At 39.3% G+C, this 26400-nt stretch overlaps 1 protein-coding gene across 13 annotated transcripts in view; it reads right to left on the bottom strand.

Moving 5' to 3' along the window:
- Positions 1-210: 210 nt before the first annotated feature.
- Positions 211-26400, bottom strand: part of ILRUN (inflammation and lipid regulator with UBA-like and NBR1-like domains) — a 101085-nt gene continuing 74895 nt past the window's right edge. For 2 of the 13 annotated variants that reach the window (XR_013487055.1, XR_013487058.1), the window contains 4 exons: positions 22526-22629; positions 12184-12272; positions 11091-11693; positions 10255-10510 (listed from right to left, as the gene is read on the bottom strand). Coding sequence is in view for 9 of the 13 variants with exons in the window: in XM_020999373.2 (XP_020855032.1) it covers positions 3645-3697; positions 7389-7428; positions 22301-22629 (422 nt within the window). In the remaining 4 variants the exon portion in view is untranslated. Of the gene's footprint in view, positions 3698-7388; positions 7429-10254; positions 10511-11090; positions 11694-12183; positions 12273-22300; positions 22630-26400 lie in introns of those variants that run through there. The other 11 variants (XR_013487056.1, XM_078155411.1, XR_013487057.1 and 8 more) reach the window with 11 other exon arrangements.

The following is a 26400-nucleotide window of genomic DNA, read 5'->3' as shown; positions in this document are numbered from 1 at the left end:
ATCATCTCTGGACTGTGCTAAACACTAATTGTTCTCCTTGGTTGCTTGGACTCCAGACTCTAGATGCTGGGAGAGCCCAGGGAACCCAGAAAATGGAGACTGCAAAACACCACAGAGTTAACAACCAGAGTGAATGAAATTTCTGGGGCGCCAAAGGATCAGTGGAAGAGCTTGATAAGCGAGTTCAATGAAACACACCAGGTTTAGATGTAGATTTTCTGCGTTAATTTAATCATACAAATATTCATTTATACAGTAATGAAAAGCCTCTTCACCATCTCCTCCCAGGCACTGTGAGGCCCCACCACATCATCCACCTTTCTCTCTCTCTCTCTCTCTCTCTCTCTCTCTCTCTCTCTCTCTCTCTCTCTCTCTCTCTCTCAACACATGCATCACCACCCTAACAAGAGCGGGCAGCCTGGAGCTGCTCCTGCTCTGTCATGCCACCCCACTCCAATGACCAGAGAGAAGGAAGGAAAGTCTAGGCAGGGAACAAAGTGCATTTCCAGGTGGGCCCAGCACCCCTACACTCTAGGAGCTAGGATACAAGACCAAGTCCTGGAGTTTCTGTTCCCATTACCTTCCCTTCCTAGTTAACCTTAGGCCATACTACTGTGTCAGGGCAGATTCTTTCCTAGGCTGGAAGCATTCCTCCCAGAAGGAAGCACAAATCTACTTTAGAAAAATGCTCCCAAACTCTTATCCCTCCTTCCCCCAAAGGAACGCATGCATACATACCACACATACTGATCTCACCCTGAGCCCCCTAGCTCCTCCCCATTGGCCTAAATAAGGTAGACCATGAGTCAGCACCAAAGGGGAAATATTTCCCATTCTGCAGACAAGGCAGCAAAATGTCTCCCTCCTTATCTCAATGGGGAAGGCTGCCCTGTCCAGACATTTACAGATGTTTCCAAAATAAGGACAGAAAGAATGGGAGCATTCTACCAGTTAGTCAAAGGAGAAAAAAGGAAACAAACAGGGAAGTCAGCAGCTAAAAACTCATACCTGACTGGTGCCCTTGTTACACCATGAGAGCTGCTGACCATGCCCTGCTTCAGTTGACCCAGACAGCACTCACTCCTTGGTCTGTATTTTGAAGGGAGTTTAAGCTGACTCCAGTGTGTGCAGGTAAGAATCATCACCCAACTGCAGGGAAGGGGTCAGGCCTGTGATTCAAGAAGGCCCATGGCATCTGTAGCCGATCCCCCCCTATTGCTATTACAGTGGGTGGGAGAACTCTTTCAAATACAAATTAGGCCTGAGTATCATGTAGCAAAGGGTACCCTGGGAGGGGCTACTGATTTTCTACTTTCTGGGCTAGTAAAAGAGGAAGGAACTAGCAGAAGATTCCTGGGTCTCAGGATATAGCCTAAGCCTGCAAAAAGTTTGAAAGGGCAGAAGATGGTAGCAGAAGCAGAAATCTATGCCTCTCTCTAGAATGCCACAATCTGCTTCTTAGAACTTGGAACTCTGCTGGTTTAACTCAGCTCCGTGGCCTACTAGTCAGTCACCCAGCACATTTTCCCCCTTTGCAAAGAGGATGAGGCACTCAGCCTGTGCATAGAAAATGATTACTGCAGTATAAACACTACCCCCGATCCCATACTGGTCTACAATTGCCCCCTTATGATCAAGTTGGCTCCTAACATTCCCCAGGGCTTCCCTAGTAGGCAAAAGGCCAACCTCCCATTATAGCACACACACACACACACACATACACACACTCTCACACACGCCCCTCTCTTACAATCATTCTTTTAAAAAAACAAAACACCAGTATCAGAGGAGGACGAGAAGGACCACACTCTCAGAACTATCATCCAAACAAGAGACACCAAAACCTTACACATACATACGCTCAACCACACAAAGACGAGGCTACAGGACCCCCTGCAGCTGCATATCTGGTCTGGGAAGCTTAATGCCACCCTGACAGTGGCAATGGGCAGACAATACTGCGACTACATTTCAGGTCCACTTACTGAGAGACAACACAACCCTCCAGACCTGGTTATTTGCTAAGACTTTTCAGTGTGGTTTGGGGAGAAGGGTAATGGGGAAGAGGGTTTGGAGGGGGTAAGGAAGAAGGGGCCGGAAGAGGACTTTGCATATTCTTGTATCTTTGGCAGACAGCTGTTCTAGCCTGGTTCAAGCTTCCCACTGGGATATCCATATCCTACACGTCCCAGAGCCAACAGGCAGCTAGGGCAGTGCAGTGATTTGAGCCTGAAACAGACGTACAGCCAGCAGCTGGGCTCCAGCTCTGGCTGTAATTCCCGCACCCCACCCCACCCCACCCCCTCCCCTGCCCATTAACCCTAGTTCCCAGCCACTTCTACAAAGCACCCTGCCCAGAAGATCTCTCGTTTCCAGACTAATGTGGCCTCTAAAACTGAGAAGTGACTGAATGTGGCTCTCCCCTATGGCTGATTACACTTCCGGCTCTAGTTTCAATATTTCCAGACAGCAGCAGCTCAGCCTCCACAGGCTGGCTGTGAACACATCACAAAGTAGGACTTGAGGGAAAATACAGGGGAGGAAAACAGAAATACATGACACCTTAAAACTTACACACTACACACTAGCTGATGAATTACACCAAGAAACATACACGCTTTTTTTTTGGGGGGGGGGAGAAGAATGTAAGGGCATGGAATCTATACCCTGTTACTGAAAGTCAATGCATGACCCTAAACAGAATTTCACCTGTGGACAACATTTCTCTATAATAAGAGAAATGTAGAAGAAAAGCAATTTTGTTTCTTGCTCCAGATTTCAGAGTGCTCGTGCGTGCGTGTGCACCCATGTGTGCCAGGGATACCTTCAGATGAATAAAGACCTCCACCATCTGAGGCCTGTTCCAGAGGCCTCCTCTGTTGAAGACATGGGGAAAGTGGTCTCCAGAGAGGTTTTTTGGTGAAAAAGAGCCACAGGTCGGTTAATTCAAATGCCAAAAGGGTAAATCAAGAAGATTAAAGGGGGGGAGGGGGAGAAGTAAATGGCTGATGCCATTCAAAACACAAGGTCAGCACCTGCTCTGACCTCACATTAAACAACACATAAAACACTCGCTGCAATGATACACAGACTCCCAAAACACACGCTTGACTCGAGCTTTCCAATCTGCCCCTGCTCAGAGCAAGGAGTAAAATAGCCAATCCAAACCACGCATGCTGCCCCTTGTTTTTTAAAAATGAGGTTGGAGAACAGGGAGAGAAGGGGGGGTGGGAAAACAAATCAAAAACAACTTAACATTTTCTCAAAACAACAGCCTCTCTATAGGCAAAATAAGTTTTGTTTAAAAAGATGGCTTTTTTTCTCTCTCCCACTTCTAAACCTTTTTCCCCTTCCAAGCAATCTAATTACTTGTGTTACCTTAAAAAAAAAAAAAAGAAAAAAGCCCCTCCCCCCTTCCCATAACACAGCTTGACCGTGAGGATTTCTTCTCTGTAGCCTCAATCAGCATTCCCGCAATTCAGCATTCACACATGCATACGGAGTTTACTTGAAACTAGTCTGTTTAGATTCCTCTTCATCCAGGATGTGGAGTCAGAGCCAGAGGTCCATATTGTGTTGTCTGGAATCCAAAGGAACCCCTTGCCCTCCCCACCCAAAGTCAATCCTTCTTTGTAAATTTCTCTTCACGATGAAACCCGTTTTACGACTGTCCAAAAGGATAAGGGCCGTGGAACCCCTAGAAAAGAGTTGAAGACAATATGTGATTTATTTTTGACAGCATCAAGACAGTGTTGACAAATCAACCATTAATAGAATCAACTGCATCCAATACACTTTCCTTTGTTCCACCATCTCAACAACTGCCAGTAAGGTCTCTTGGTCACTAGAAGTCAGTAAGACAGTGGAGGGAACCAAGGACTTGGGAGTGAGAAGGCCTAGGTTCAAGTACCAGTGTTGACACTGTGTAAAGATTTCCCCCAAAGTGGCCAGCTAACATGACACTTTTGTTCTTCGTCTGTAAATCTGGACATGGTGTACCACATGTGTAGGTCACCTGCTGTCACCCATTCTCAAGGAAGTTTGCCCCCAAACCCCATGCTTCTGACCACATCCCACATACAGGAATCCAATGTTTCATGGTCTTATTTCCCCATCTGCTAAGAACCAGATTTAGTCTAGTACACCTGTTGAAAGCAATGACCAAAGAGCAAGATATAGTTTTTTCTTCTCCATTCTCTTAATATTGCAACTATCGCCCTCCTCCCACTAGTTCTTTCTTTCTTTCTTTCTTTCTTTCTTTCTTTCTTTCTTTCTTTCTTTCTTTCTTTCTTTCTTTCTTTCTTTCTTTCTCTCTTTCCTTCTTTCTTTTCATTGCGATCAATTTTAAGTGTCTGGGAACAAAATCCCATTAGCCAAAAAATCCTTTGTTTGATAAGTAACTATTAATATTTATACATTTAGATAACCCTACTTCAACAAGGAATGTTAGCTAGCCACATAAAGTGTCAAGAGAAACAAGTCACTAAAACAGATGTGGTAGGAAAGTAGAAACTATTTTGTGGTAGGAAAGCAGAAACTATGATAAACTAATGTTAATGGGATATTATTGCATCATAAGAAAACTACAAATACAAAGAATTCAGGAAAATTTAAGAAGGCTTATATGAACTGTTGCAAAGCCAAGTAAACAGAACCAGGAGAGCAATTTATAAAAAAACAAACACAACAACGTCAAGGGAAGCAATACTGAAAGACTTCAGAACTCTCATCAAAGGAGTGACAAGAACTGAGAGCGAAGCACGCTTACTTTCTCCCAGTAAAAAAATGAATGACTGGAGTTATAGATCAAAACATACATTTTCAGACAGAGGTAGTATGTTGACTTATTTCATTAGTTGTACCTGCCAGGCCATGTTACCAACTTCTGGGAGTGCTATCAACCAAAGGACTATGATAACATAGCATAGTAGTGGCAAGAGCAGAGCTGAGGACTGTGGCTCAGGAGGGTCAGTCTTGGCACTGACTGACGGCTTAATTCTGGGCAAGTCAAATCCCCTTCCCTGGGCTTCCCTTTTCCCTTCTATTAAATGAGGTGATAACAGCATGGCTTCTTAACGCTGAGGCCCATAAACCTCCCCTCAATGCATCTGTGGATAGATTTCAGAGAGTCCATGAACTTGGATGGGAAAAAATGACATCTTTATTGTAACATAACTGAGTACCCTTTGTAACACTATGTATTTTATTTGATACATTTAAAAACATGGCTCTGAGAAAGTGTTCATAGGCTTCATTAGGCTGCCAGAGGAGTCCATGCCTCAAAAAAGGTTAAAGACTTCTGTACTAGAGATCTTGAGGATCCTTTCCAGTTCTAGTATTTTAGTGATTTGATTTTCAAGTTTACAAAAATCTACCTGAACCAGACCACAAAAGATCCGGAGACCCAGCAGCTTGATTATATTCAAACCTAGAGATTAGGGCAACTAGAATGAATGGGGAGAGGGCCTCCAATGTAAAGTACAATCTTACCTAAGTGCTAACCAGAGGTTTTCCTCCTGTTGTTACCAATCACCTTACTCTGCCCTGCCAAAATCCCATTTACTGAATAGTGAAACTGAACCAAAACCCCTGGGAGCTATCACTTGCACTACCCTGATGCTGCACAGCAGACAGCTCCATTCTTCCCTAGTCCCTAAAAAATAACTATTTTTTAGAGTGACAATTCCAAGCAGAACTGCAGTTACTGAATGAAAAGGAAGGAAAAGGAAAGAAGGAGGCTTAAGATAAGTGGTTCAGACTCAATTCTCAACAACACTTCAAACACTTATCCTAGTCTGCCATAAAAATATCAAAAAGCCAGTAGAGTTTCAGTTTAGAGAAATAATATTATGGGAAGCAGCACTATGTAGCAGAAACAGCACTGCACTTGGGAGTCAGAAATAAAGACCAAGTCAGTTTATGAGTTATGGGCAAATTGCTTTCCTTCCTCCGTAAGGCACCATTTTCCATCTGTCAAAGGCAGATAATAAATATTTGCACTACAGAATACACAGAATTATTAAGTATGTAGTATAATAGAAAAGGCCCTGGATTTTGAATAAATTAGCTATGTGATATCTTGAGCATGTCATTATCTCTCTGAATTTCAGGTTCTTAATCTATAAGACAAAGAAAATAAAAATTATACTACCTACTCTACAAAGAGCTGTTGAGAGGAAATAATTATGTAATAGCCTTAAAGTATCACTGACAGTAGGCATCACTACCATAACACATACTGGATCTATGATCTCATTTGATTCTCACAAGAACCTCGAGGTAGGTACTATTTTTGTGTCCATTTTGCAGATGAGGAAAGAAGGCTCAGAGAGATCTGAATGACTTTGCCTGGAGTCACACAGTGAGGAAAAATTTCATACAGATAAACTTGATATGAGGAGTATTCATTTGCTGTCCAGTGTTTGTTCATACCAAATTAAACTTCCTGGCCTACCTTTCAAACTTCAGTACAGTCTCTATGAGGCACACCCATCCTACCTCCAACTCACATTACACATATGTGAACTGCCTAGTGTTAAAAGTCTGGGAAATACACAGTACAGAGCTCAAGACACAGGTATGCATCTTCATTTTACTGAGAAGGAAACATTAAAGACTCAGCCTGTTGGCCGAGGTAGATGGAAGAACACATTTTAAAACTTCCACACTAGTGCTCTGATCCTTAACCTACTCAACTTACAATGTGGTATTTAATCTATTTTATACAAGCTTTCCTCGATCTTCTATTTCCTTGACATTTAGGGGAGGGCGAAAGGAGGAAACGATTCCTAATTCCCTTTCACCAGAGGAATGGCATTAATTGCAGAGGTGGAGGTACTGAAGGCCTATTTAGAGAGGCAGAAAGGTACCTTCTGGTGCACATTCTTTCTCCCTTTCCACGAACTCTCTTCCCACTGCTCTCATACCATCAAAGCAAGCACTATCACTTTAAGGAAGAAAAAGAATACAATTTTCAAATAGTTTAAGACATCAACTGTACATAGACTTGATTTTAAATACTGAGAGCTGATCGTTCAAGTAGAGAGAAAAAGTAATAGATTTTTAGAGGCAGCAAGAAATGAAGGAATTTCCAAGCACAGCTTGCGCAGGTTGTCTCATGGCAGGAGACCACAAACTCCAATTTTTTTTTTCCCTCATCAGGAGCTGTCAGCCTAACTTAATGGGCAGTTTCACTACCATGATTAGTGTTCTCTAGCAGCTAGAGTTGAAAGGACAGGATAACAGTGTATGGTGGCAAATATGACCAGCTTCCATCACGAAGACAGAGTTAAGGGGGCAGGTAGGTGGCGCAGTGGATAGAGCACCTGCCCTGAAGTCAGGAGGACCCGAGTTCAAATGTGGCCTCATACCAAACACTTGACACTTACTAGCTGTGTGACCCTGGGCAAGTCCTTTAACCCCAATTGCCTAAAAGCAAAAAAAAAAAAAAAAAGACAGAGTTAAGGCATCTACACACTAGGAAATGACTCTTTTTCACTGCACATCCAAACAGGGTGAATGTAGACATTAACCTGTGAAATTAAGCTAAGGACTAAAGTAGGTAGGCTCAAGATCACTTTGAGATCATGACACCAAAAGCACTTGATCTGACCTGGTTTCAGTAGCATGGTTTCTTCCACAAGTCAGTCATGCCACAGATGACAATGGAATCCAACAGGAGGGATATAATGACTAAGTACTGAGCCCACTACAAGACACATGAAACAAAGGGCCACTGGGGCCATGAGGCTGACTACAACGCCTATTTGGAAAGTTAGTATAACTCACAACTCATTGCCCAGGAAAACAGTTATCAGTAAACACTTTTCATTGTACATTTCAAGTGGAAGCTGAAACTCAAATTGACTCTTGATAATTCACGACAACAGAGGTCAATGTTATGGTGGCGACCAAAAGCAGAAAACAAATAGGAGACTCTCTAATGAATATATATCTAATGAATATATATGAAATAATCTTCATTCATACCTTCGAGAAAAGGTCACAATTTCAGAGTGGGAAGGGATTTCAGAGATTATCTTAATCTAACCAGTACCCAAACAGGAATCCTTTATATAATACAGAAGTTTTGCTTACAAAATCCCAGTTTAAAGCTGAGTTTGCAGATTACTGATAAGCTCCTATGCTGTCTTTTTTTTTTTTAAAGGCAATTGGGGTTAAGTCACTTACTTGCCCAGGGTCACACAGCTAGTAAGTGTCAAGTGTGTGTTTGGTCTGAGGTCGCATTTGAACTCAGGTTCTCCTGACTTCAGGGCCAGTGCTCTATCCACTGCGCCATCTAGCTGCCCGTGCTATGCTGCCTTTATGGGAAACAGAAGAATATTTTCTGGGGAACAAGGAATACCATCTCAATTATCTATAATGACAACCCAGTGGCCAAAATTCACGAGGCCCTACCTAGACAAGTAGATAGGCTTTCTGAGGTAGGGTTACTGGGCCCAGCTACCACAGACTTTCATTCACATAGGATTATGGTTCCCAACAAAAGTATAGCAAGTATTCAACAATAAGGACCTCCTTCTTCAGGTAGTATTCCCACTTTTCTCAATGGAGATTTCAGCATCCAATGGTGGTCATATCATCGTGCTAGAAATGCAACCAGAGCCCTGACTCAAGTTAGGAGGCAGAGGAATTCTCATGGGTATAGAGTATTCTCTACCTCTCAGCTGGGTCAGGGATGCTTTTCTGCTCCTCACATGAACAATTCGCTCTGCTGTGAGGAGCAGGAGCAAGACCTTCAAACCAATCAGGTGGTATAGTAGTCAGGGAGGCTCCTGAGTCTTCCAGATTTTATATCGTAAGATACCCAGAGATAATCAGGATTATTAAAAAGATTCTTCTAAAAACTGAAATTGAGACACTCATTTTCCATCTACCTTGAATTCAGGCTCCTAAAATTAAAAAAAAAAAATTTTTTTTTCTAAGCCTTAGTACACAGCATCTATCAAAACTTTTTTTAAAAAAATCAAACACATCATTTGCTCTTACAGTTGTCAAAATGGGTGTGAATGAAGATTATTTCATATATATTCCTTAGAGAGTCTCCAATTTGTTTTCTGCTTTTGGTCATCACAATAACATTGACCTCTCCTGTTGTGAATTATCAAGAGTCAGTTTGAGTTTCAGCTTCCATGTGCAATGTACAATGTAAAGTGTTTACTGATAAATGTTTTCCTGGGCGACTAGTTGTGAATTACACTAACTTTCCAAACAGGCATTGTAACTGGCTTTGTGGTCCCAGTGGCCCAAAATGTGCAGGTAGCAGGATAGTTTCAAGATGCCTGTGGGGTACAATACGAAGTCTATGTGTACTATGATTTGGTTATTAATTGTCTTATCTGGGTCTGGCACTTGAAGCACTTTATGGCTCTGGCTAAAATACTCTGCTCTAAAATAACATCTTCAAAGAAAAATTGTGAGTTGAAAACTACTTCTGAGCAAGAGGATGTTTACTGAGCCAAGGTGCCAAGGGCAGAAAGAAACAGTCTTTTTGATGTTATTTATTCACCAATTACTTTCAGCATCACAGTACAGAATAAGATTCAGATTCATAAGATCTAGCCTTCTAGTTTCATTTTCCCCCACTTAGTAGCTGCATGACCTTGAATAAGTCACCTTCTAAAAGCTCCTAATCTGACAAGTGAAGAGGGAAAGGAGCACTGGACCTGAAGTTAGGAAATAGGGGCAAAAGTCCAGGCACTGGCTCTTAGCAGCTATCATGTGATTCTGGGCAAGTCACAGTCCCATCTGAACCTCAGTTTATTTATCTGTAAAATGAAGATAACAATGCTTGAACCACTACCTCATAGGATCCTTATGAGAAAAGTACTTTGTAAACCTTGAAATGTAACAGAAATATGAGTCATCATCACCCATCTCAACTACCACCTGAGAGTTTTAGTGAGGCTCTAAGATCAGAAAAATAAAAAGGATAAAAGTGATTTGTAAACTGGAAAGTGTTATACAGATGTACAAATTTGTCACTCAGCTTATTGGCAGAGAGCATACTTTGCATTTTTTTGGCTCAGGATCAATCCCTAGTCCCTCTCTTTGCTAAGGCTTTCGCACAACATGGTATACATACTAGGCATTTAACTATTTTTTGAAATCAAGACTGAAATTCACTATACTTGTAAGTCTGCTCTCAAATTACTGCTGAAGGCCTTTATTTATTTATTTTTGTTACCCTTTTAAAATTAGTGAGTTTGCTGTTGGATAAACCACCACAACACGGAAACTTCACACACCTGTCTTTATTTTGCTTTTATTTGTAATTTGATTTAAATAAATAAAAAGGTTCACACAGGTTATTAAAGAGACAGGAGGCTTTTGCTGCATGGCTGCAAAATAACATAAATCTCCCAGTGTATACTGATGGCAGCATCAGATAACACCATGAGTCCCTTCTCTCTTCTATATCATTTCCTGAGTCATTCCCGGTCAATGCTTCTCCAGACTAGTGCTTGTTGTTTTGTATCACTTACGTACACTGAATACAAACACAGAAGAAGACAGCATTTAGTACTTTGGTTCTACCCCAATCCTACTAATGCAAATATGGTGTGGCCAGGTGGTAAGGCCCTACCTCTCTATATACACCAAGGCTACCCTGGTTAAATCAGTGACACTTTTTCAAACCATCAGTCACTTGTCAGCTAAAATAAAATATACTGCATATTGGTATAGATGTTAGCGACAATTTTATATGGGCAAAGATCATTTAGTCAAATCTGGCTTCTTTTTCCCATTTCTTCTGAACTAGTGCTTTTCAATCAGCATGCTGAGGCATGCTAGTGGTATGTCATTAGTGAAAGAAGTTTTCTGGCCACTGTAACACTAACAAAAAAACCCACTCCAACATGATTACAGAAGATTCACATATGTGCTGGCCAAGGATGAGTGAAAGGACCAGCACAAGTAGAAGTCAGCATGGCTTGGTTATGAGCAGGCACATGCTCACTCAATTCATGAGTCTTTTGGTGATGCCTCTTACTGTGCCACAAAGCTCCAAGCATGCCGCAGAATGAAAAGGGTTTAAAAAGCACTGCTAAACCATTCTCCATACTTACCGCCTACAGCAGTTCTTCTGTGGCTGCCAACTAACTTCTTCAACCCTGCTGGGGGCAGTCAGTCCCCTCGGATTCACTCATGTGTTCCAGAATCCCCATGGTCAAAGGCAGCTCCCAGAGTCAACTTGGACATCCCCAACCCAAAAGGGGCAGAGCAGATCCTACCCTTGTGGAGAAGCCCTCCCCCACCCATTTAAGTTTCAAGAAAAGCACTCTGAAGAATAAAACTCAAACACTAACTTGAATGAGAACAAGTTGTTTAAAGGTCTACAAGAAGACCAGGAAGCTTCCAGCTGGGTTAGACACACCCCTCCAAGTAAAAAGTTTAGAAAGTGCACTCTTCAAACTGTTTGGAACAATGCAAAAACAAAAAACAACAACCAAAACCAAAAACAAAACGGTTCTCCAACAGTGAAGTGTGCTGGACTCCAGGTGGGATAATGGCAGAGCTCCCTGGTGGCCTTTTCTCTACCCATAGGGCAGGGGAGAACACTAGAATGGGAGTAAGAACTGGATCCAAACACCTGTCGAGTCCCGCTGGGGTGGAAACCCAATGGAGAGGATCTAGTCTGAAGGTCTGTTGGCCGATGGAGATCCAAGTTCCTGGTGATATAAACAAACTGACATTGGTGCAAGGAAGAAGTCTGAATTCAAATAAGGATTTCTGGTAAGGAACAGACTGAGACTTATGAACACTCCCCTCCACCCTCCCCCAAGTCCCACAATCCTACTTGAACTTCCATTCAACTTTGTGCAGTATTCTCTAAATACTACTCCTTTCCATAGAATACAATTACTTCACCCACTATGCTGTTGCTGGGTATGAAGACAACGAAGGAAAAAATAAAACAAAACAAAAAACCTCCAAGTCTTATCATACCTTGCTTTCAAATCATTCCTCAGCTCAAAAGTAGTCAATGGTTTTCCATTTCTTTTCCCATAAAACCTTCACTTTTCTACTTAGTGGCCACAACCCTCCTAATTGGCCCCCCACTCTACCTACATACACGTATTTCCTACTATACTTCTTTACAGACATACTGTTATTCTAATCTGGGGTTGCCTTCTCACTGTTTCACATACTCATTCCTACCTCTCCTTTTGAAGTTCCCCTCTTATATCCTTCTTCAATTCCTTTTCTATTAAATCTTCTCTGACTACTGTAGGCCTCGATTTCCTGATCTATAATATGAGGAGACTGGATCAGATCTAATAGTGTACTAGTTATCAGTGTTTGGTACATGTGAACTTTTTAAGAATTACAAATACTAACTGATCCAAAGCTGTTAGCAGTTGATTACACAATGGTGTTGCGGAAGCAGGTAATACAAGCACATCTATGCTAGCTTATTAGGTAAGACTTTTGGAGGACTGCAACCTGGGGTCAATAGTCCATAGCTGGATACCCAGGGAATAGCAGATAGTATTTAAGTTTCCCCTGCAGTCTTATATTCTAAGATCCTGTACTCTGGCCTTCACTGATCTCTCTTTTCCTCTGAATTCTATGGCCTTTGACTTATAATCTAGCACTATCACATACAGTTCATTATTCATCAAGTATATTAGCTTTAGTTTTCCAACCATACATTCTTAGAGAGGAAAGGCTATTTCATATTTTTCTGCATCCCTCACTGTGCTTACCTAATAATTATTGATTAATACCAGATTGATACCAGAGTAGTAAATGTGAATATATGGAGTGAATATAACGGGCCCCCAGGAGATGAAATGGCAGCAAAAACACAGATATTCCTGCTGGAACATGACCAAATCTTTGGAAAGGGTTTTAAAGAAATGAAGGTAATTTAGGGAACCAGTTTTTTGGTGGAGAACAATGATAGACTTTACATTTTCTAGTAGGCTTCACATAGTAACAACAGCCATAACTGAGCATGAATTCAGAATACAGATATTGTCAACTAAACAAGGAATAAAACTGTCAGGTATTTGTAAAATATGTCAACGTGGTTGAACCTATCCCTGCCATCCATGAATAATCCCTTAAAAGCCCCATTTAAAAAAAATTATTTTAAAACTTTTACTAGGATTTGATTGGGCACTATAAATATGATGGTAAAGTGTTTCCCCCTCATCCCCCAAAACAGCTCAGTATTCATAAAAAACAAAACTTCATTCTAGTTGTTAGCAAGTACAGTCAGAATCTGGGCAGCTTGGATAACATTCAAAGTTCAAAAGTAAACAAAATGGAGCTAAGTGGTTTTGCTGTCACTTAGAAATAAATGAAACATTCTTATTAAATGAGGAAAAAAGATCAGTCCTTGGACATAATTTTAATCTTCAGTCTTTCTAATGTGTTATAAGAGAAAGGTTTTTAAGCCCACAGTGTTTGATTAATTTATTATGACCCCTGCCAATTTAAACACAGGAGAAAATAGTAAAATTTTAACCAATATTCTAATTTAACTAATATTCAAAAAAGAGTTACTTTAGAACTATCGAAATCAAGCAAAACTGGAAAATGTTCATGTTGTTAATCTGCCTTAACCCATGGCAAGTTGCTTTAATCATCCTGTGTTACCTCCTTCTCAGCCACAAAACTCTTTGGAGTGTTTCTGGAGTCTTTGGGGGAAGAAAGAGGTATATATATCCACATCACAATTAAAAGTGTAAGACTACTTTTTTTTTAACACAACTTACCTTGGTATCTGACATCAAAGAACACATAATAAATAGTATGTCTAGGATGGCAGAACTATAATTACAAGTCAGGAGAGCTGTCATCCTGCGTCAACCACAGATTCATGAATGACCTTTGCCAAGTCATAACCTGTCTATGTCTTTTTCTCATCTGTCAAACAGGCATAATACCTGCACATTTCCACAGAATGTTTTGAGGATAAAATGAAATAACATTTGCAAAAGGACTTCTACAGTATAAAGCACTACATGGCTACACAGTATTATTACTATATTCTGTGGATTCCCTTAGGAATATAAGAATTTCAGACAATCCGTATTTATACATGAATTTCTACTTTCCTTTGAGCTCCATGGAAAGTATTTATGTTGGTAGCTGATTTGTCCCTCCATTTAAAAAATTAAAATCTCAAATGGCCTGAAAATCCTTAAAAGTCCCATGGGAATGTCTGGCTCATTCTCCCCACAGCAACAGACCATATAACAGTAGGAATGCTAGTAGACTGCTTCCTCAAATGCCTGCAAGACTTTACACTTTACACTACTACCTGGCAAGACTTAGCCTACTTGCCCTTACAACCACAAGCTGCCCATGGAGAGTTAATGACAGCAGCAGTGACACAGAAGTTGGTACCTAATCATGTGCCAGAAAGGAACTTTCCAGGAAGGAGATTCTACAGCAGAAGTTTTTTTTGTTTGTTTGTTCGGCTTTTTTTTTTTTTTTGGTGAGGCAATTGGGGTTAAGTGACTCGCCCAGAGTCACGAAGCTAGTGTCAAGTATCTGAGGCTGGATTTGAACTCAGGTCCTCCCGACTCTAGGGCCAGTGCTCTATCCACTACATCACCTAGCTGCCCCTATTTATTTCCTTTATGCCCCTAGAGCAGAAGTTCACCTTTTGTTATATTATGGATCCCTTTGGCAGTCTGGTGAAGATCTAGTGAGAGCTCGTCTCAAAACAGTATTTTTAAATAAAAATGCTTAGGACTGCAAAGAAAAGTTTATTGAAATATAGCTGTCAAAATAATTTTTTAAAAAAGTTCATGAACCCTTGTTTAAGACTCTTTGCTCTATTAGAACAGAGCTGGGCGGACTACTTCCTGTTCCAAGGCAGAAGACCTGGTTCCTTTGAGAAAATGATCTTCTTGAGACCTATAACCCTAAGAACAAAATGTAACCAAGTTGTGCTTAGGTGTATTTCTGAATTAGAAATCAACACAACATATTCAAAAGAAATTTAAAATCATTACTGATGGATGACCAAAGCCCAAACTATCTTGGATGTAATCAGAGGACACAGCCACAGAAGAGTTATTCTGAGAAGTATATATCTCACCCACTGCTGCCACAAGAAACGTAAGACATAAGTGTTGCCTACAATATACTAAATTCAGGAAATAATGCTTTATGAAGAACTATTCCTTCCTTTGGAGAATGGGAAAATGAGTAAAACAGATTTCAGTTAAATCAGTAATAAGAGGCTCACAAATCAATGTTGTTAGCTGGATTTGCTATAGTTGCCAAAGGGGCTGGCACCAAGGGAACAACACAATTCTAAATACCACAACTGGTTGCACTATTTGCTTCTGACAGCACAATGGAATGGGTATGCTCTCTGATCCCTGCCAGAAACTATTACACACTGGCTAAAACAGGGAGAGCTGCGAAGCCACTACATTCTCCAGGAACCATCTTTTAAAAGTTTTTATAAAAGGTCTTTGTCTGACAGTCAAAGAGAACAATCCTGTAGATTAGTGGCTAAAATAAATGGTTACATACATACTCTAATGTCATACAAAGCCATTAGCCTCACTACAGATGAATATTGCATACTTTAAAAAAACCTTTGAATTAAGAAGTCGTTATCTCATTCTACCAAAACATCCAACCTCTTCCCCAAACTGTGAATAATAGTATCCACCTTTGTTTCACATGCATAAAGTCTTCAGAAAGCTATTTCAACAGGACGGCACTCTCCTTTGCTAAATCTCCTGCCCCTAACAACTCCCATAAAACTGAATGAAATGAAGGATACATACTTTAGTTTAAATATTTAAGTTACTACAGACACTGACTAGTAGCCAGAACAATTAACTTATTTAATACTTGAGAGGGGCAGTTAAGTGGTGCAACGGATTGAGACTGAGTGCTGCACCTGGAGTCAGGAAGATTGAGTTCAAATCCAGACTCAGATACTCTGTGTGTGACTCTGGGCAAGTCATTTAACCTCTGTTTGCCTCAGTTTCTTTAACTACAAAATGGGGCTAATAACAGCACCTACCTCAAAGGGTTGTTGTGAAAATCAAATGAGATGATATCTATAAAAAGTGCTTACTACAGTTCCTGGCACATTGTAGATATTTACACTGTAGACATACAAATATTTGTTCCCTTCTCCTCCTCCCCTAATAACAGCAGATTAATTTTTGCTAAATTCTAGATATAGAACTCATCAGTTAGAGACTATTAGGAAGACAAATCTGCAGGAGAATGCAAGTGGGCTGGGGTACAGGGAAAGCAGAATAGATGACTTAGCAATGGATGGATGAATGAACACCTGGGAACAAAGTGAACCTTTCTACACAGATAAAAGAATGGCAAGGTAATTATTCTGACATGGCATTTAGTAGAATCAGTAACAGATGATCATACTATACCATCATCTGGTCTAGGAAATGTCAAGTAGCCAGAAGCAGTTTAAAAAAGTAAAACCAAAACACCCTACCCCAGGTAGTTAATAAATTAATTCAAGAGTCTCTTCTTGTCCAGCATAATTAATTACTCATTCAGGGCAGGTCAGTTACTGGCTAATTAAAAGCTGCTCTCATGATCCTAGGTTAGTCTTATTTTCAGAATGATTTTACATTCAGAACCAAAACAATTGGTTTGGTCTCTGAGGAATTGTGACTAGTACCTTCAAACTAACAAACTACATTTCTTCAAAAATTTAAAGAGCAAAATTACAAGAGAAACAGACTAATTTTAATCTTTCTCTTCTTTTCCATCCTGTCACACCACTGAAGTTGCTTCTTGCTACACTAAACATCTCCAAATAGAAGCTATTTTGACTGTAAAACATAATTCAGAACACTAGAATAAACATATCTGCTAGATTAACCTTGTGTCAAAAGAATGAATGTCTATTCACAAAATATTGTCTATTTTGTTACAGAGGCTTTTTAGATAAGGGTTAATTAAAACAGGTCCTAACCTTCAAGGATAAGTGATCGGGATAGGCTACTTACAATTGAGCTGACAAACAGACCAGTCAATTTCTAATAAACCAGATTTATGACTGAACAGAGCAGGTCAACATACACTTTCTGGCTACCTTTGGAAGGCTCTCAGGAGCTCCTGGGGTATGGGATGCAGACAGAAGAGTCATTCCCACCTGCAGGCTCCCACTGGGCACATTTCATTAAGCATTTTATTATTAAGTTGTTGTTGGGGAGGAGTTCTAGACATAGAGCAAAGGTGTCCAGTTCCTGACGGTGACAGATGTACCATTATGTTGACACATCCACCCAGCCCTAAAAAAGCAGGATGCATGAAGAAATCTTTTAATTTTATGCTGCCAACCTTAGCAAGTTAAACTGTAACTGTGAAGGCAGCAGGAATCTGTACCTACTTTCTTTAATTGCTGTCATGAGCTACCAACTGCATCATGACACACTTGCCATACAGAAAGTTTCTTTTAAGGCAAACCAAATTTCCACCCATATTAACTCAGTGATTTCTGATGCCAAGGATGTTTCCTCCCTACCTGCTTACATCAAGCCAGGAGAAACAACACTTATAGAAAGATTTAGATTTAGAAAAGACTTCAGAGATCCTTTATTCCAAACCTTTTATTTTACATATAAGGAAACCTGAGGTCCAGATACATTAAATGACTTGTCCAAGATCACACAGGTATTAAGTAGCAGAGCTGAGTATCATGAGCCCAAATTCAAAATCCTCCCTACTACATCATGCTGCTGTCTCTGACCTAAAAATCTGTGCTGATGACATACTAAGATCCAGTGGCAAGAATTCTGGGTCAAAATCAGGCATCCTGTCTAGTCCTGGCTCCACCACTAAAATTTCCTGGACAAATCAATTAATGTCTCTTTGTTTCAGTTTCCTTTTATGTGAAATAAAGATAATGTTTCTGCCCCCCCACCCCAAATCTAGAAGGATAAATCAGGAATCATGAAAGTTACTCAAATAAACAACATTCAAATGACACATATGGATGCTTTTTAGGGAAAAAAGGTGCCATGGACCAACCTCCAATTTATCTCTGAGGTGATGCTGCTTCAATCTTTTTTATTTATTCAGTTTCTCTACCTACCTAACTCTTTTGTTTATTTCCTCAATGAAGTTTAGGAAGATCTGGCAAAAGTTCTAAGTTGTGACACCAGGAAAGATATTTTAAACCAAAAATATTTAGTTTTTCACCCCTCTGCCCAAGAAGGGTGAATCAAACAATAAACTTAGAGAAATGCATGTATGACTTTACTCATGGCGAGGGCACTGGTCTTCAAGGTAATGTTTTCCAGACCTTCCATAGCCAGGTATCCACACCAGGACTTTATTATTTAGCTTGAATCATAATGTATCCCCAGTACATACTCATATTTAAATAGATCAAAAATTCATAATTCTACAGGCAGTTGTAAATGACTTTCAGAATATCCGCCACTATTTGCCTCTATAAGCAAAAATAATTAAGATGCTACACACACGTGTGTGTGTGTGTGTGTGTGTGTGTGTGAGAGAGAGAGAGAGAGAGAGAGAGAGAGAGAGAGAGAGAGAGAGAAGTATTGTTACTATGCTCATTGTGGTAATTCAATTTAACAAATATTCACAAAACATCTACCCCACATAAGACCTGGTAGAAGTAATTTCAGAGATGATGTATATTCTACCCTCAAAAATTTTATAATCTAATGGAGTATACACCTAGTACATAAATACTGTTAAACAAGACAGAATATAAGTGTCATAAGAGAGACAACAAAGTACTTTGGGGGCTCAGAGGACAGAGAGCCAATCATATCCAGTTGGACAGAACCAGGAAGCTCTTCATAAATAAGGCAGCATATATGTAGAATAGTCCTTTAAGAATAAATAAGATCATGGCAGAGAGAGAAGACAGACATGGGGGTGGGGGGAGGAAAGTCAGAATTCTCTGCTGAATGCCAGGCTGAGAAGCTTGAACTTTTTTTCCAGCAAACAATGGGAAAACCACTAAAAGTTTTTTCAAGTGGGCAAGTGACATTATCAGAACTGGGATTTAAAAGACGACTAATTTGGCAGTAGTATGAAGGAGAGTTTTAAAAGTTTTATAAGTTTTAGTTTAACTAAAAACAAACTAGAAATTATATAAAGAAACTAGAAATAGAGAACTACCAACCCCACCTTATGTATTCAACCTTATTTCCCATTCCTTTTCACATACATACATACATAGATACATACATACATACATACACGCCCCCTCCCTTACTTATTCTCCCCTTGGTACCTTTGTTCATGACATTCCCTAGCTTCCCCACCCCTAAATATCCTCCTTCTCCATTTACCCAAATCCTACTAATTTTTCAAAACCCATGAAGCTTTCCCTGATGATTCTATCCCACAATGACCTCTCTAACTCCTATTAGACTCACTGTCTGTAACATAAAATTGGCATTTTCATTTTCAATTCAATTAAACAAACGTTATAAAACTTTATAAATGACCATTTAATTGTACTTAACAGGTATTTTAATATATATTGACTTATTTCTAATTGTTTTGTTTAGGTTTTATCTCTCCAATTAGACTGTAAACTGGTCAAGGATCATGTCACATGGGGGGTGGGAGGGGCAGTAAATTCTCCACAGTGCTTAAGCAACTGTTGGGCACATTCTAGGTGTTCAAAACCTATTGATTTTCCAAGAGCTCTACTCTATTTAGGAGATAAGAAGTGGAGATGACTGGACCTTAGCTTGATATGCCAGCAGGGGCCTTATTATAAGGCCAAATACAGTGATTAATATTTCTGACCAGGATGCTGTTCAGGTGTGGAGAATCTAGGAATCAAATTTCAGTTTTGGAGTCTTATCTCTCCAGATGCCCCATAGTCAATGTTATTTTCTGTTGAGTACCATCTTCAGAGTCTTGCTCTTTGCCACAGTTCTTTTCAAACTTTAACCCCAACTGTAGTATCTCCAAGCCCTAAAGAATCCAATACGGTCCATGGAAAAACTTCAGGCAGTACAAGAGTAGTATTACCTGAACTACAAGGGAAATCAAAACCTTCTCACTATAACCTAACATTTCCAAAGAAGTGTCAAGCAATGTCTGCAAATCCAAGGAGGGCTAGCGGAGAAAATATAACACAAGGTTAAGAATAAACAAACAAACAAAAAACCAACCCAATCCTCATTTAAAAGCACCAGTACAAGTGAAAAGTAAAAGTCACAATTAAAAGAGAGAACAATTCAAATTTCAACCAATCAGTACATGTCCTCATACCATCCGAGCATCTTAGAAGAAGGACTTTAGAGGTCACCTAGTTAGGTCCACCACTCCATCCAGGAATATTTCAAAAGGCAGCAGCATATTTTGGGAAGCATTTTAATTGTTAGACAGTTCTCATAATTTTCATCCACTGGCCCTACACTCTACCTTCAGCAGCTACAAAGCCTAAGTCTACCGCCTCTTCCACAAGCCTAAGTCCACTGCCCTTCAACTACTATGTTCTCCCGCTAAGTCTTCTCTTCTCTAAGCTACTCAGGCATGGTTTGAAAGGCTCCTCTCACTAGCTTACTGTCCTCCTCCAGACATATTCCCATTCATCAATATGTGGTATCCCAAACAGAACACAATACTTCTGAGGTAGTCTGAGAAGCAAAGAGTAGAGTGTGACGAATTACCTCCCTAGCTTTTTTTGTTGGCCAGGTCTTCAGGTACAAGAAAAAGGGTGCTGCCCATATTCACTGAAGTAGATGACACTCTGAAGAACAATGATGTGATAACAAGCAGTTCACATATAAAGGACCGAGATTACACACAGGCAATCAATTCTCTCAATCCTTTCTTCCTCCAACCCTCACCTTCCCATCAATCCCCTTTTAATGAACTCTGAGCTCTCCAATTTTACTGCAGTGTTCTAATCAGAAGAAATAGCAGGGTTCACCTTAGATCCAGCTCATTTTTACCCAGGGCCAATTGGAATGAACCCACACACTAGAGTTTCTACAATTTTGAAATTAGGGAATACACAGGTAGGCAGCTGCTGTCATCAAATAAAGATAAACTCCGCCAACTTCCACAGCATATCCTGAAATGATGTCAGAGCTCCGACCACAGCTCCAACAACACATATTTGTATGATTTTTCCATTATTACTTGAAGGTCTCTCCTACAAGGTTACACTGAGAAATATGAATCAAACTACCAGCTTTCTTTCCAAGGCTCCCGATCCACACTAGGTATAAACCTTTGGCCAGAGACGTTAAAAGCTAGGGTTACAATAAGACAGCTCACGTCTCAAATAAAATGGTCTTATTTTAGCTTCCTCTGTCTGAATGCTATCTTGAAGCAAAGCAAAAGTTAGTTTATAAACTGCTTTCATGATTACAGCAGAAAGGGATGCTGGATCTAACACCTGACTAAATTCAAATCACTGATGGTTTCATCCCAGTATTGTCAGTCAGAGCGAAATGATACAAAATATACCAAATACACTCTTTGGGACCCAGCCATATGAACCACCTGCAACAGTACAGATCCCAACATCAGGGCTTTATTAAACCGTGAAAAATTAACAACTGGGCATAATAACCCTGACAGAGCTTGAAAGACAATAAGCTATGATTAAAAGGTTTTAATCAACTGTCATAAAGACAAAGGACAGGTATGAAAACACCTAAGAGGATCTTACAACAATAAAATGATTTTAAAATCATAATAAACTCAACATGCATTTTCCACAGATGAAAAGCCAAAGTCAAAATGCCACTCAGATCACTCTTTATGTGAACAGGCTAAAGGGCAACAATATAGTCAAAGAGTACAGAGAAGAATACATATGTCTGGGATAAGAATATCTGGAGAGACCCAATGGCAATGGCTGGATCCAAAGTATCGAGTTGGTCTTTTCCTTCAGAAACAAATCCTGGACAAATTCCACATTTTTTTCAAACTCTTTTAGAGAACTTATAAGATTGTCTACATTTAACCTGGAAGCACTGCTGGTGATATTTTGACTTTGTTTAAATAATACTCAAGAAATTGAAGGACCTCTCTGTCTTTTACAGCACCCAAACAAGACCAGAACAACTAAAGACTGAATTTGAAAATGTGGATGTAGCAAAGTCTACAGGACATGAAGATTTTTTAAATAGGGGTTCTTTTTTTTTTTTTAAGATGATGTTATCAAAACATAAGGGCCAACAAGTGAGTTAAATAGTCTTAAAAGAAACTCCTTAGATGAACGGCATTCTGGGCTTTGAAGTCTGCAGTGACAACAAACACCAAGGCCCATCACCTACCCCTTCTCCATTTCTCCTAGGGCACCTACCTTACTGTAAGTCACTACCGATAAGTTGTTTGAGTGACTGCTGGGGGAGAGATTTACAGAGTTTTGTGACAGTCCGTTTTGATCTTGTTCAATTTGGTCAGGAGCAGGAGCCCATGTGTTTTTGCTGATAGTGCCTAGCCCGGAACCCCCAGGGTCTTTTAAGTTGTTTTCATCTGGTTGCCTGTTCTTCTGCGGAGAGGCGAATGGGTTAAAGTTTCCTTCTACCTTGCGGTGCGGTTGCGTGTTGAACTCAGTTTCAAAGGATGACAGCTGCTGCGTTACTCCTAAAAGTCCTCCCACCTCCACACTGAGGATCACCCAGATGACATCTGAAAAATAAAATCAATTCATATGAACACAAGGAGAAACCACCCTCAGGCCACTGTGACAATCAGAGGGAACCCCAATGCTGAACAAGTCTAGAGGCTGGAATGTGTCTAACAGGCACCAAAGGGGGAATGCTATCTTTAAGAACTGCTGCTGTGGCATTTCTACACAAAGTTTTTTCCTTTTTTTTAAATTCCAAATTCAACTTTCATGGGCCCTATGTAGTAAAATAGTCATTTAGACAAGAATAGAAAAGATATAACTCCCAGAATGACGAGATAGATAGTTGTGGTTTTATGTCTTATCACTATAAGTGCATTCAGAGAGATAAAGGCACAACTCTTAAAAAAGAAAAATAAATAAAAAGAAAAATAAAAGAAAAATAAACCTTGAGATATAATTCGCTCTTTTTTCTAACATTTCCCATCACCACTCCCGTCATTGGTTTTGTTTTAGACAAATTCTGAGAGAAAACATAAAATCATAAATAAACATATAAGAAGTTGCTAAAATTCCCTAATAAGCAATGAAATACAAGTCAAGGATTCATGACATTTCATACTCATCAAGAATGGCAAAACCAGGGGAAAAAACTGTTTCAGCCAATAATAGTAGGGCTGTGGGGAAACAAACACTTAAATATACTGATCACAGGTTTCAAGCTCTCTTGATGATTGAGGGAAGGAGTTATTACCTTTTTTATACCCGTCATTTTCTAATATATCATATCACCACTATAACCTACCCATGTAGCAACAACAACAACAGAAGCAACAACAAAGTTGAAAACCCAATTTCACAACTACCAGCTGATAGCATATACAACCTTATGGACCTACAGTTACTCACTTCTACCAAGATAAAGGAAGTGTGCTTCATTATCTTATTTTCTGAGACCATAACTGATCATCTAAGACAGTATCAAACTCAAAAAGGAATGGATCCTTGCCAGCTACATACTTAGAAAACCATAAATTAATATTATGTCCTATTGTATTTCTATTTTGTTAAACATTTCCAAATTACATCTGGTTCCCTGCAGCCTGCTTGAGTTTGACATCTCTGATGTTTGGTGGGACCATAACTTAGTAAGTTTTGGAGACTGACAGGGCAAAAAGAGTCACAAAACTGATCACATCTTTTGACTCAATTCCAATGCTAACTATATGTCCAAAGTAATCATAAATCCACTTTCCCCTCTATATACATATAATATACATATTATATATGCTCTATTTTTAATAACAAAAAAGCAGAAACAACTTTATTTTCAATAACTGGGGAGCAGCTGAATGAATCGTGGTATATGAATGTAATGGTAAATGAATGTATTAGAATATTATGGTACATAAAAATGAATGTGATAAAAAATAAAAGTGATGCAAAGAAAAATAGCACCAAACTGCATGTACACTAAAATTTTATTTATTTATTTATTTTGAAGATAAAAAGCCAAAGGTAGAATAACTTCAGGTAGGCCTGGAATGACAGACAGAACAGAAATTGTTTTTGCTAGTTCATTAATTCATTTAGCTTTGTGTTAAATGCTAGGGTTTTACCTAAGGTTTTCCTCCTTATTGTATAGGCTTATTTTTTTTGTTAATGATTAGTTTATAATTTTAAAATTAACATCTATAATTTAATACCAATTGTGCTATAATTTAATATTAATTGTGTTTCAAATAAATGAAAACCCCAACTACTTGGTTACACTGAAGAAAACAGTGTAAGGTATACCACACTTTAAATTTCCTAATTTAGTTCCTTATTTCCTGAACTGACAGACTAAGTTAGGCATAAAGTAAAAAAAAAAGGGGGGGGGGACTTCTTTTAAATTAAATGGCAAGACTCGGAGAATAGTTGTATTTACATTCTCAAAGGATTACCATTTTACAAAGAATAAAAAAATTCTAGCCTTTCAGGTAACTGCTGAAGGACTAGGATAGGGATCAATTTTAAACTGATTAGGAGTGACAGACCAGCAAAGAATGAGAAACAGGGTAAAAAAAAAATTCTAACCCAATTTCAGTTAAAAATCAAGTAGATACTTAGCAACCCTGACTTTATGAAATTATACAGCATGGGATGCATTTCCTAGTCAAAAAAAAGTCTGTTGTTCAGAACTGCTTTGGGAATACCTTATCTTAGTGGCAACATATAAACGGCTCTCAAATTCTCAGATAAATCTAACAGCTGCAAGTCCAAATTCTAATGTAAATGGGAATATAGTGCCATCTGCTGTTAACTTATGGCAAATAGTCCCAATTAGCCAAGGAATATAGGGTCCTCCATCACTACACCATGACAAAGAAAAAGCTCGGCCCATGTGTGAAGGGAGAGTAGAAGGCTGCCTTCAATCTAGACAGGGCTATTTCAAACAGCATAGGATTCCAGAACATCAAGAGAACACATAGTGCACAATTTAATTTCGGAACTTGAGAATGTATCAAGAGCAAAGCAGGAATGTAAATCAGAACCAAATTAATCATATAAACAATAGTTTTTATTGACTGGGGAAAAAAAAAATCAAGTGGTGGGCCTATATTTAATACTGTCCTATACTAAATGCCACCACACAATTAAATTTAATTTGCTACACATTACACCCAATAATGCCATGCTCTAGGTCAAAGATTCTTCACTGGGGTTCACAAACAAATTTGGGGAGTCCAAGAACTTGGTAAAAAAAAAATTACATATTTGTTTTCACCAACTTCTAACTGAAATTTAGCATTTCCTCCAATTATGTTTTTAAAAAAGCAATGTTCTGAAAAGGGGATCCTTAGGCCTTACCAGAACATCAACGGAACAAGAAAGAATCTCTGCTCTAAGTGCTAGAGATACAAAAAGAAAAAATACAGATATTAAATCCATTCTCTAGGGTCACATAACTAAAAGGTGGCATCTCAGTTGGGTTTTGAAAGAAAAGAAGGAATTCATCACGTTGGAGATGTGGCAGGATGTGCTGGTTCCAGGCATGAAGCAGTTTGTGAGATAAACTCAAGTGAGAAATAAATGTAACTCAAAGTTAGTTTCCTTCTTCCTCTCCACAATATCTTCTTTCATCCAGTGGTTTTCTATGGTTTTCCTGATCAATAATCTGTGACAACAACTAAAGTAATATAAATGAAAAGAATGTTTTTTTAAAAAAGATATCAATAAAAACATTTTTTAAAAAAAGAAAATACTTTCCAAATCACTATTGTTTAGAAAAATGCAAAGCAAAATGACTCTGAGGTACCATATCACACCTATTAGATTGACCAACATGATAAAATAAGAAAATGATAAATGTTGGAGAAGATATGGGAAAATTGGAACAATAATGAATTATTGGTGGAGTTGTGAACTGATCCAACCTATTTTGGAGAGCAATTTGGAACTATGCCCAAAGAGCTATAAAAATGTGCAGCAGCACTTCTACGGCTGTATCTCAAAGAAATCACACAAATGGGGAAAAGACCCACATGTACAAAAATATTTATAGCAGCTCTTTTTGTGGTGGCAAAGAACTGGAAATTGAGAGGATGCCCATCAATTGGGGAATGGCTGAGCAAGTTGTGGTATATGAACGTAATGGAATACTAACTATTGTGCTCTAAGAAATTCATGAGCAGGCAGACCTCAGAAAAACCTGGAAAGATTTGTATGGACTGATGCTGAGTGAAGTGAGCAGAACCAGGAGAATGTTATACATACTAACAGCCACGTTGTGTGATGACTGACTAACATTGATGGACTTAGCCCTTCTCAGCAATCCAAGGGTCTAAGAC

The sequence above is a fragment of the Phascolarctos cinereus genome, unplaced genomic scaffold (assembly GCF_003287225.1).
Source record: "Phascolarctos cinereus isolate Bilbo 61053 unplaced genomic scaffold, phaCin_HiC Scaffold_5;HRSCAF=322, whole genome shotgun sequence".
Classification (NCBI taxonomy): Eukaryota; Metazoa; Chordata; class Mammalia; order Diprotodontia; family Phascolarctidae; genus Phascolarctos; species Phascolarctos cinereus.
The sequence above is the reverse complement of the archived record's forward strand: the minus strand, read 5'-3'. Positions and strand labels throughout refer to the sequence as shown.